The sequence below is a fragment of the Antennarius striatus genome, chromosome 13 (assembly GCF_040054535.1).
Source record: "Antennarius striatus isolate MH-2024 chromosome 13, ASM4005453v1, whole genome shotgun sequence".
In the NCBI taxonomy this organism is placed as follows: Eukaryota; Metazoa; Chordata; class Actinopteri; order Lophiiformes; family Antennariidae; genus Antennarius; species Antennarius striatus.
The window spans coordinates 5,678,859-5,691,366 of NC_090788.1; the positions used below are offsets into that span (position 1 = coordinate 5,678,859).

General features: G+C 41.1%; 1 protein-coding gene and 1 long non-coding RNA gene across 5 annotated transcripts; one reads left to right on the top strand and one right to left on the bottom strand.

Moving 5' to 3' along the window:
- The first annotated feature begins 996 nt into the window (after positions 1-996).
- LOC137606646 (uncharacterized) lies at positions 997-5,612 on the top strand. Of its 4 annotated transcripts, XR_011037888.1 has the most exons (6): positions 997-1,559; positions 1,700-2,785; positions 2,866-3,033; positions 3,487-3,546; positions 4,932-5,121; positions 5,479-5,612. It is a non-coding gene; the product is annotated as an uncharacterized lncRNA (long non-coding RNA). The 4 variants fall into 4 exon arrangements; XR_011037889.1 differs by lacking the exons at positions 4,932-5,121; positions 5,479-5,612 and adding an exon at positions 4,595-4,658 and having other exon boundaries at positions 1,007-1,559; XR_011037890.1 differs by lacking the exons at positions 3,487-3,546; positions 4,932-5,121; positions 5,479-5,612 and having other exon boundaries at positions 1,021-1,559; positions 2,889-3,367.
- Positions 2,957-8,516, bottom strand: eral1 (Era-like 12S mitochondrial rRNA chaperone 1). The gene is made up of 11 exons (XM_068331998.1): positions 8,311-8,516; positions 5,929-6,087; positions 5,630-5,757; positions 5,455-5,532; positions 5,325-5,371; positions 5,166-5,227; positions 4,942-5,054; positions 4,563-4,838; positions 4,114-4,263; positions 3,913-3,993; positions 2,957-3,096 (listed from the first exon to the last, which is right to left on the bottom strand). Exons 1-11 carry the CDS (start codon positions 8,414-8,416, stop codon positions 2,974-2,976), a joined length of 1,323 nt encoding a protein of 440 aa, XP_068188099.1. The 5' UTR covers positions 8,417-8,516; the 3' UTR covers positions 2,957-2,973.
- Between the last annotated feature and the right edge of the window lie 3,992 nt (positions 8,517-12,508).

Here is a 12,508-nt window from a genome sequence, read left to right on the forward strand (position 1 = left end):
CACTGAGCTGAAACTATTCTGATTCAGGTCCACTTCTGTCCCTTGTGGATCAGACATTCATGTTTCAGAATTTTTAAGTGTTTTGAAACATCAGAATGCATCTTCCCATGTTTTTTTCCCCCTAATCTAGTAATGCTGAATATGAACGGGTAAATTTAAGCTATACACACACACTATTTTATTCTGATCTGAGCTGGTAGAGTGGAGGTGATGAGGAGCAGTGGCTTTTAGTTACAAGAAAACATCAATTTGTTCTTCCTTCACCAAACTGGACAGTTTAATTCGACTCAGTTGATCACTGTGGATAAAACTGGCGTGATGCACCATGAGAGTGTCCTTCCTTTGAGGAATAAACTTATCTGTGACCACGAATGGACATTTGTAGAAAAAGGCAGCGTGTCTGGTGAAGATAAAGACTGAACCTAACAGAGCCACCAAGATAGTCCTACCTTCATGTTTATCTGAGTCTACAGGAGGACTCCTCACACCCCCAGGCAGTGACCACACCCTGTGGAGACTGTCCCACCTAACCCTGAGCATTCAACACCAACTAAGATCAAAACCCAACTCAGATTAATATTGTGAAAAATAATGTGTATATTTTTTGGTGAGGATTCTGTGCTGGAGCAGAAATAATCCTCCAATAGCTGAAAATTAGCAGTTTTCATTGAACTTTTCCTGCTCTGATCACTTTGTCAACCTTTTAGACGTTGAAGCTTTAATTCCTTTTCAAAGATTGCTTATTTTTAAAGGATGCAGACAGATTTTCAGGGATTAGAGAGAAACGACACCCACCTCCTGCTCCCTTTCTGACATAATTTGATGCTGTGCTTGATTCGCTGGGTCTGTGTGACACATGTAATGTGAAACAGATCTCAGAGCATCTATTTCCTGCAATCTACCCAAGTACGTTAAAAGATGACATCCCATGACATACAGTATAACAGTATTACACCAGCTTTAATCCTGACGTTATGGGATACAGAGGCATTAAGAGATAGTAACCGTTAGATACAGCCTAACGCCAAGCTTTAAAACCGATTAAAAATTCTATTTTGCTTTACTACTGGGTTCTTTCAATGACAGGTTAAGTTTCATATAGTCTGTAATATGGTTTTAAAATTTGTAAAATATTTTATGACATATTAAAGAAAACAAAATGTCATCAAACCACTAAAAATTATAATTTTTTCCTAAGAAATCAAGGTATAAATAAAATCCAGGTTTCATTTTTAAAAAATAAAAACGGTGTAATTTTTTTCCCCTCAGCTGGATACTGATGGGTGTGGATCTCACACACACACACACACACACACACACACACACACACACACACACACACACAAAGTTAGAGCAGATAAGAAACAGTTCAGCCCGTGTTGTCTGGTCCACCCAAATGTCATCAGAATATGCTAATGAGCTGGGGGGCTTTTAAGAGCCCGAGCCCAGCCAGCGGTGGAGTAAGGAGGCTGTGACCCAGACACGGACGGACATAAATCATGAGAATGTGGATGAAAGCGTCAGCGAGCCATAAAGACTTCAACGGGGAGCACAAAGAGGTATGTACCCCCACCCAGGAGAGGAGGTGGCTCCTCAGGGGCCCCCAGCAGGTGCAGCAGGTGATGAAGGTGTAAAGTCAAAAATAGAGTTGTTTTGTTTCTCATTTAATTCATACTTTTATCTGACCTCTGACTTACAGACTGAAAAAACAACAGCTGAAGCTCCCAGATAAGTTCAGTCTTGTGCCCTGGACAGGATATCATCTTATACTGTAAGTTTATTAAAGAGACACTACAGTATAGATGATGTACTATCCAGGGTTTCATTCCCCCTCCAGCTCTGAAAGCATGCCAGGAGACCCAGACCAGCGACAACAGAGGTGGGCCGTCAAACCGTTACCATTACTGAGTTTTAGCAATGGTAAGGGTTCTATGGCCTTTCCTCAATATCCTCAAGGATGAAAGAAAAAACAACAACCCTCGATTGTTGATGTATTTTTTTGATTGTGTTTTGTCGATGCAAATAAAATGACGCTGTCAAAGCAAAATGTGTACCTGGTTATTTCTGTGAAAACATCCAAACGGAGCATCGGCGTTCTAAACGTCTGACGTCTATCTGCTGCCGTGTTCTCAAGCAGCGGTTGACTTGTCTGACTGGTGATCTGTGCTGCGTCTAATCACTGAAAAGCAGCCGCTGAAGAGAGCAGGGAGAGTTGGAGGGGCCCACACAGCTTGTGTGAGACATTCAAAGCCCCCCTCCCCTCACCCTGGCTTTAGGTCACTAGCTGGTTATTCATCAAGATGTCCCCTGATAGACTAACCGTCCAGTTAACTCACAGGCAGCAGGAATGAATTCTATCACCATTAGCTGACCCATTTTAGCAGCAGGTTAGTGCTCCACTTTGCCATCCATTAGTGAGACAATTCTGCCCTCGGGGTCAGATTTGGGCTTTACAAAAGCCGAAAGAGAAAGGGGAGTGCTCTGGGGGAGGACGGAGAAAAGAGAGAAGAAAGCACTAGAACAAAAAGTGATGGTCACAGGAGCAGAGATGGGGGTTGGATGGAGCATCAGAGGCGTGTGAGTGAACATGACTCTGCAGGTTCTTCTAGTCTCAAATGCAAGCGGCGGGTAAAAAGGCTGTGAGAGCCGAAGATAAACCATCTGCCTCAGCTCCGCTCGCCAAAACGCGCTCAGCCAACACAAGGTCAAAAACCTGCGCATGATGAGTCTGTCATGTTACCTAACAAAGACTGACCAAATTAACAACATAATTACAGCATCTCAGGTAACAAATCCACACCAACATCTTGAATCTGCATGAAGCTGATCAAAAATATAGATTTTCTATATTTTTTTTCCCTCCAGTGAGTCTGTGTTCAACCCTTCAGGTCCATCCTCTGCAGACATCTTGAGTCCAGCAGGATCTTTGTCTCCTGCTTCAGGATTCCACAGCCAAAGTCCTTTTCGCCTTCTTCAGTGCTTCATCTTGACACTGAGCACCAGCTTCACGTCCCTCTGGAATATCTCGCTCAGGTCCTGACCCGCCTCGGTGGCGATCCGATGTATAGTCTGTCCAGACGTGCCGATGACAAAACTCTAAGAAAGTTCAAAAATACAGCGATGTTAGCTTCCCGTGGTTAGACGTGGTTGTACTTAGTATGAGGAAAAACCTATGGTTCAAAAAAGACACAGAAGTGTCTTTGTAAATTTTTCATATGGAGCAACAACAAATCAAACAATGCCAAATGACTGCCATAAAGATTTAAATAATTGATAACAGATGCTTAGTACAGATGAACAATTAGTTCTATTATCAATAAACAGTAAATCTGAATCTATTTCTGCCTCTAAAAAGCTTCATTTCTATTTGAGCTCACAAATTCAGACTTTTAGATTTAGTTGAAGTGAAAACACGTAGCAGCAACTAATCCTGACAAATGTGGTTAAACGTCTTTGGTCGACCTTCTTCCTTCCACATTTCTGCAGTCATTCCATTCCAAATGTTGCAGGATGGTTTTCGGCCGGAGTCTCGCTTCCTGGATGAAGGTCAGTGGCCTCAGAACATTTCAGACCCAGGGACGTAGCTTCAAATATTTTTTCCATCAAATATGCATGGTTTAGAAAGGCTACTCAAATATTTACAAGCTAAAAACAGAAAGAAGAATGGAATCTGGAGGCATGGCGGAACAGCAAACAACCATGAGAAGCCATTAGAGGACACAGTTTGTTTCTCTCGTTTTCATCCGGCTTCTTCAGTACCTTTCAGTAATCTTACGGTGAAACTCTCGGTGGGTCTTTTTGAACCTACAGGAGTTTATAGATGAGTCTGAGCTCATTTTTAGCATACTGGCCCGAAGGAGGCTAAAACAAGATGTGGGTGTGAAAAAGCCAGAAATGTGTCGAAGCACCTACCATGTGGCAGTTTTTCTTGGCGTAAAGCTTCACAAGAATTTTGAGCTCACAATTTTTTTCCTCTTGCCAGTATTCAATATCCTAAAAAGACATAAAACTAGATGTTAGCAAAGTGCTACCTCCTAGAGAATTAATAATTCTTCTGCAAATAAGCCCGACTGGGACGTTAGAACAGTCAAACGTTTTTTGTGTGTTGTTCACCTGCGTTATATGGTAGGGCACTTCCTTGTGCAGATACTGCAGAAGCTTCTCTCTGATGATGTTGGTGCAGACGTCCTCTGGGTTCTGGTTCGTCAGGACATTGCTGTGGTAGTGCCAGGGTCCAGGCTTGGCTTCAGCTATGAAGTATCTCTATGACAAGCCCGCAAAATCAGTCAACAGTCAGTACGTCCACAAGCAAAACTAACTGATATAACAACAAAAAAGATGTCAGTTAGCTCAAACTGAAGAAAAGCTGTGATGGAAAAATAGAAAAACACAAACATCTTATGTCCAGAAGTAACAAGCTGTTGTTTTGTGTTTCAATTCAATGTGGGTCATTTTAAATCGATGCTGTGGTTTCATTTATCCATCAACATGAAGCTGTAATCTGACATCTGAAGCGTGTGTTTACCAAACAACATTTCCTAATACCGTAACCTAACGTGTACCTTCAGTGTGTCCACATGCTCTTTGTTCACAGCGGAGAGCATGAAGACGTCCTTGAAGCGAGGCCAGCCCTTCTGGTGCTTCAGCGCCTTCAGCTCGTCCTCACTCAGTCCAGACGCTGACTCAGCGCTGCTCTCAGGCTCATCGTTGTTGTCGAGTGAAATCTCCGAGCGCCTTTTTGACTTCTTTACAGCCCCTACTCTGCGTCCGTTTACAATTCCGCACGTCAGCTCATCTGTGATGCTCAGCAGCTTGTTCTTATTCTTAAGACAGTCGACCTAAAATGTAGGACATGATGTTCACCAGAGTAACAGAAGAAGGGACAGTGAATATTACTTTGACTGATCATGACATAGTGTTTATTATTTTAGCTAAGGACACCTTATTGAGGACGAGGATCGCAGGGACATGAGGGTGACCGACCAGACATTTAAGCAGCTCCATGTCGAGCCTTTTGCTCATCCACTTGTCCGATACATCCACCATGACTACCACTGAGAAGAGACAGTCTGATGATCAACTCTGTTTGACTCTTAGAACAACACAAAACACACAGCTCAGGTAAAGTGAATAACAATCTATATTTAAAATACAAATTTCCTTACATAGATCGGCCTCTCTTGCTGTGTTCCAAGGATCCACCAGGAGAGACTTCTCCAGGTTGTGTCTGCAGCATCAGAGGGTCCGTTAATGTATTTGTGTCAAAACACTGTGTGTAGGCAATGGGCTTAAACACAAATTTTCAAATATCATACAAAACATACCTCTTGAGCTTTAATTCTGTGATGAAACCAGGAGTGTCCAGTATGATCTACAAAACACACACATGTTGAGCCTCCAGCCTTTGGGTGGCTTCATTTAATTATAACAGAAGGAATGCATAAAAGTTCTTACTATCTGTGTATTGTCTTCTGTCAGGACGCCCAGGGCGCTACACCGTGTGGTGTGTACTTTGCTGGACACAGGAAACACCTTCAAGAAACAATCATGGACTATAATGAGCATCATCTCCTCCTTAGTCAGACAATACATGGTACAGTTTTAAAAGGAAGCTAGATTAGATGAGCACCTTTCTGCCAAGGAGCTGATTGGACAATGTGGACTTCCCAACATTTGGGGATCCTATTATGGCAACTTTCAAAACCTTTGAGTTCTCAGGCTGATCAGGATTTCTCAGAAATAAAGCCATATGTGCACCTGAGAACACACAAACAGGTTTCATCATCGGACAGACGGTACAAGAACTATGACTGAAGAAAGACAAGAACTCAAATATCAAATTGGTGGCTGGATGGCATCAGAAAAATTTGAAACCATTCCGAGCCAGAGTGATCGGATGGGTTTTAGAGATGTAAATGGCTCGGTTACTGCTGTCCGGTGGAAGTGAGGATGGAGGGCGGCAAAAACTCCCATCTGCCTTTGCTTCTTCGCCTTCTTTCAGTCCGTTGACAAACGCTTCTGATGTAATAAAACATGCAGGAGACACAATAAATCCGTTCCTTCCTCCTCGACTGCAGGTGGCGTTTCCTGGAAAGACATTAATTTCCATCACTCTGCTGCCAGACAGGCTGACTAATTCTGCTTACTTCGATGTTAATGGGACATGGTGTAATAACGCATTCAGATGGCCCTCCTCATAAAGTCATTCATAAAATTAATTACACAACCTCTTGAGTGTCAGAGTGACTGAGCACAATGAGAATCTCAGCGCTTCACTGCAAAGGCTTCATTTTCTCTTTACACAATATAAAAATACTCAATCACTCTTTAGCTTTAAGTGAAGGAGTCATTTAGTATTTTTATTGCCATCACTGGCATCACCAGCTCAAAATGCAGATTTGATGGTTTGGTCTAGTTTTGTCACTTAATACAAAGTGAGATTACATAAACATTTAGATTGAGGTCAGAACTGTTTAAACCAACCTGAGGATGCTAACATAGTAAGGACCACAAAACAGATCACACAATAAACTAAAAATGCTCTATTTTACCTTCATGATGATGTTTCTCTATAACATTTATTTTGTTTGTGATAGACCATAAACATTACCATCTGACATTTGCACCAGAGTTAGCCTAACACTGATGTTCTCCTGCAGTTCCAAGCATTCAGCTGAAAAGTAGAGAACGACTGTCTAAAGACAATTACCCCATTGGATTTTATAGATTGCACAAATGGAAACTGAACCACATACTTTGTTGAAAAGTAGGGGCTGAATCAATCACAAATATAAATACCAGAACAGGTTTGAAATTCTCAGTTCATAAAATCATATTTTAACATACTCTAGAGTGATGATACTGAAATGACAATTTTATCCATGGTTTGAATCTAGATGCTTAAAACAGGTTCAACAGCTCCCAATAAGAGCTCAAATATGACAGGTGGAAAAGAATCACCGTATGCATGAACGTCTTCACTACATCTCCGAAATCAAGTTATCATTATTGTTTCTTTCTTATTTAGATGTTTGATGTGTTTCTTAAAATTGAGGGTTGGATCCAATAGTACACCAAAATAGACAAACTATTTAACTACAGTATATCAATATTTAAGCTTTCATGAAGGTTGTCCATATTGGAAGGTTGTGCACTGACCTTAGAGAAGAGTGTAATTCTGTTTATTATTTATTAAAGTAATTGTCAGTGTTCGTGTGTTCGTTCGTTTGTTAGCTAGACCACCAAATATCTTCACAACCGTTGTAGATAGAAAGATGAAACAAAAAGCAAAGGGCAGAAAAGTGGATGAAAATGAGATGATGACCTTGAGAAAACTAGGTCAAAGTCAAATTTCAACTTTTTTACACTCAGGAATCGGATAAGATAGAAAGACAAGGGAGAAGGCCAATGTGAGTAAGACCGTAGATCAAAACTGGTGCATTGATCAATGACAGTAGGTCAGAGCACTAGCTTTGATCTTTGACCTATGCAAGTAGGTCAGGATGAATTCAGTGGTGTTGCGGGATATTGCAGTCTCTGACTGCTTTGTTTCTTGTTAATACTGAATCTAACAGGATTCATTAAACCATTGAGCTGTATTTTCCATTGCTGTAATTACTTTTACAAAGTAAACCTTTTATTTTGTTAGAAAGCTCATTAGCATACAATCTAATCTGTATTTATTATATAATTCATACAGCTGGACTGTGAAACATAAATTTCAAAGATCCCATATACTCAAAAGAAACAGTTAAACTTAAAATTAGAACATTATGATTAACTCTAACAGGTGTTTTGTGAAAATATACAAAGAGCCCCAACAACTTATAATATAGTATAGATTTAATTTACTCTATTAGGTTTAAGCCTTTACCTACTGAGGCTAAAAATGGTGATTTGTACATATTTTGTTATTACGGCTGTAAAATGGTCAAGAAATGCTCAAAGTCTGAGAGTTTTGGTCCTTTTTCCCAGAAGTACCTGAACTTGACTTTCCAACATCTGGTTGATGATAATTGTATATTATATTGTACATTATATTTATTGTCAGCAGTTTAAGGGAGTGATTTCTGTGGATCCACTGATTACATGTATGAATCGTCAGAGTGGATCTGAGGAGAACAGAGACGCTTTGGGCTCCTGTGGTCGTAATGCACGCAAATGAAGACACAACAATAAACACATGTTGACTGAATTGTTGTTATAAAACCAACAAAAACAAAACAAAACAAAAAAAGCAGCGTTATAATATCGACTCGTCAACATCGTTGACAGTAAACAAGCAGCAGGGCAGACCTGCTATTGACCGACCTGGAGCCAGAAGCCATGACACACTTTCACGTCCAGCCGCCGCGGCGACCCGCCCGGAGCGGACGGCGGAGCCCCGGAAGAAGCGAGCACACAGCCTGAAAGCCATCGAGCGTTAGGGAAATATTAATATCGTATTAATAATAAGTCATTTATAGCTTTATATTTGAGACGTTCGTTACATCCTCCCTCGCCTAACGTGGGGAGCCATGTTGCTTTAACCAACGAGAGCCTACTTCCTGTTTGCAGAGGGTTCTCAGGTTTCGCCTGGAGACCACACCGCCCTCTAGCGATCCGTAGGTCAACTACAACCACCACAACCATTAGATCCGTTACGACGCGCAGGATGTCACGATTGTATTGTACGGTCTTCAATCAAATATATATCCTGCTGACGAGACGACTGCGTGAGTCAGATTAGAAATAATGTTCCACCCACTGAGTGAACATCAATAAAATGACAAAGTCCAACATGGAGACATTAGGTTGCAAGTTTAATAGATAAAAGGGAAAATACTTCAGTCAGATGTGTTCACCTTAATGCTCTCAGCAAGGAAAAGGAAAAAAAACATGTATTACTACAGTACTTACTGCTATTTATTTTTACCATAGCTTGACATTACTAGTGACATATTCAGTTGTTCGGCACAACGTTATAAATGCAGGGTCATATAGACACACTGATATCAAATATGAGTGGAGACAGTCATCACTTTTAATTTTGAATGCAGTCTTAGACTCTCAATAGTCAGGGACAAAATTGTAAGTAAAATTAAAATGTGATCATGCACTCTTTGTTCGCATATGACAGGGCTTGAGCATTATAATATTAAACCCTCGTCTAGATTTACCCAACGAAGAAGAAGAAGAATTACCATTTCTTGATTCAAAAGAAATGCAATTAAACAACACAGTTTGTTATTGTGTCAATAACATACCGCAAAAAACAACAACAACAACAGCAATCAAGGATGTTTTGCGAAATCAACTTGAGGGAGCTATTACAGTGAACAAAGTTCTGCATGTCCTGAAACCATTTTGACTTCATTAACATGTTTTAGCATTTAAATGAATATGTGTAAGGTGCCAAATAAAATAAAATAGTGACTCACACAGAACTCATGGAGCCCTAGTCCGGGGGGGCCACCTGTCTAAAATCAACCAGTGGCTGTTTCAATCAGCTCATCTCATTGCACAAACACATCTGCTGACAAGAGCAACTCGCAGTTTAAAATGGATGACAGCACTCAAAGGATGTTTTGGCCTCTGCGATATTCTCTATATTGCTTTGTGAAAGATGGTGAGCCTATAACCACAAATCAGATTACACTGTGCAGACTTTTTCTTTCCCTCTTGTCCCTTGGGTAAAAAAAACAGAGCTCATCCCTGAGGGTGTATGAAGCACAGTTGTGACAGTGTTGGTGAGGATACATCCAGCATCCACGCTTAAAGCAGCACGGCAACCTGAGGACAACACTGAGCACACACTCCCTGGAACTCTTCAGTACTAATTCAAAATGACAGGCTGACACAAGGATTTGATAATCATGAAGTTTAAAAGGTTAATCATCAGAGTAAAAGGACACAGTTTGCATATTGATTGATTACCGAAACATGTTGTTTTCGGTCTGCATGGCAAATCCAAGCAGAGCAGCTGTCTCCCTGTAGTCCATTAAACATGCTGGCTGTTTGTTAGTCCTCAAGGACTCACTCAGGGCAGAACAAACACCTCCAGTGGGGAGGATGATGAAGGATATCAGGTAGCTCCCAATCTGTCATTATCTAACTCTAAAAGCTAAGCATCCAATGGAAAGGCAACAAAAATGGAGCTTTTAGCAGACACTGACTGTCAAATTCCAATTGAAGCAGGAATCAAAGGGATATTTGAGGATCAGTGATGTTTGAACTTTCTCTCTATCTGCCTCCCTCCCACTCTCCAACTCTCTCTTTCTTTCTTCCTCTCAAATTCATTCAAGGCCTTTCCTCCCCCCGGGATTTCCTCACATGGCCATTTCACGTGGGAGTGTATCAGAGTTCTTTCTATGACTGCATTAACTTTGGCCTTCAGTAAGTGCTCTCTCCCTCTCTCTCACTCAAAAAAAGAAAAAGACAAAAAGGCTTCGCATGCAGACCATTTAATCATAAGCTGTAGCCCACTTTGGCACTTATAGTGCAGTTGCCAATGAGATTCAGCTTGGTGTGATGGAAAACCTCCCTCTGCCGCCGCATTTTCATGTGCTTTTGATTCCTAATCAATCTTATTTTATGTCATTTCAACAGCATACATTATAGTGATAGGGGATATGTCAAATCTCCCTGAATTTGCAAAAAAACAGGTGATGCAAGACACGGATTCTCAGCCACTTCAGGTTTTGTTCTCCTTTGTTTATCTGCCGATAGTACTGGCTGGGATTAAACATGCAATAACTGGCAGCTTCAGCACTAATAGGAGGATGTGGTTGCTCCTGAGGAATAACAAAGTTCAAGGAATAATAAGCACGAGCCATGGGGCATGTCAACAGGGAGCAGAAGTGGAAAAAAAACCAATCTGTCAGTCCGTCAGAACATCCATCACTCCATCACCACTGATTGCACAGAGAAGTTATGCAGCACAGCTGGCTGATTGTCTGCAAGACAGTCATTGTGAACTTTCTCATGCTGAGGACTCCAACGCAGATAGAATATTTATGCAGGATCCTATAGATGAATGAATGGATGGATGAATATCAGCATTTGAGAAATGAAAAAGCGGCAGGATTTAACTATTAGGTCTTGATGTGACGCCTTGAAGGTCCCCCAAGGTCCCTCGATACAGCAATCACTGCTCCATGTGCCCTTTCTTAGACTGCCTTTTAAAGAGGTGATTTAGCTCCCAAACTACCCACATAGGTCACACTGATGCTCTGATTGTACAATGTTTCCCTCTCTGTGGGGGAGATAAAGGGGTAAAAAAAAACTTTTATTCATTCTAGACTTGCAATCGATGTGACTTGTCTGTGAAGTGGATCAATAATCCCTCTCTTTGAAATCATCAATCACGTCAGTGGTGAATTTAAAAAGCGTAATTGGGAACAGTGTTCTTAAACATCCTGTATTGATGTCTTCTTTGGTATGGAGAAAGACACCATTCTGCATCATTAACTTTGTATTATTGCCTGATGGAGCCTGCTGTTGCTACTTCCCCACCTGCTGAACTCAGAGCGCTGTGTGTGATTGGGCTTTCAGACCAAAATTCTACCCTCTTTCACTCACAGATGCAGGAAGTGAAGCTTCCAGGCCTATAAATTGACTGGAATATTATAATGAGACCAGTCTATAATGGAAACCGGTCCATAAGGTCATCCTCCACAGTGCTTTACATCAGGATTGTTTGTGTCTTTGATATTACTTTTGTGAGATGACATAAGCACGCATTCCCATGACAACTTTATCGTGATGTCCAGCTGTCTCTCTCTAGTCATGAAATAGTATACATACTGTGGAGAAGGCAGGTGTGCAGTTTTAAAGGGGTAATTTATTTTGGTTGTCACAGAGATATTAGTCTTTGATTGAGAGGCTATAGACACCAAGCTCCACAAAGAGAACCTTTCATCAAAACAAAAAGCATGTGACGGGGTTGACCATGGAGTTTCCTCACTTGGTTTTATCTTCCACTGCACAATTCATGGTGCAGCGTGTGACTGGCACAATGATCCAAAGTGCAAAGTAATACAGCTCAAGGTAAATCTTGCTCCGGTATGCCAAATGAGTTTTACACTTGGAGCAGTAAAATGCACGAATGGTTGAAGTTAAAGCATAAATTTTGATTAAAAACACTGACTTTTATTGGCTGATAAATCATAAAAAGGATGTGTTGGAGAGCTTTCATTAAATTGTACCGGACTGAGTAGTCAACGTGCTACATGCTGTTTCCACCAGAATCAGTCACCTGGGTTGAGCCGGCAAATTTTAACCATCTTTGACGTAGGCACTGCTGTCATAATGACATCAATTGGCTTCTCCTGGAGGCGAATGAAAAATGGCTCGCTGACTAGTTCGATGAACATGAAAATGACTTGCCTAGTAGGATACGGCCCCCTTTTGCACAGGCCTCAACCCAGCAGAATGGGAGTTGACAGAGTGCACTAGTAATAATCCCATAAAATAATTTCATTGTTGTAGTTAAATATCTCATGAACATCTGCATGTGACTGTGATTTAA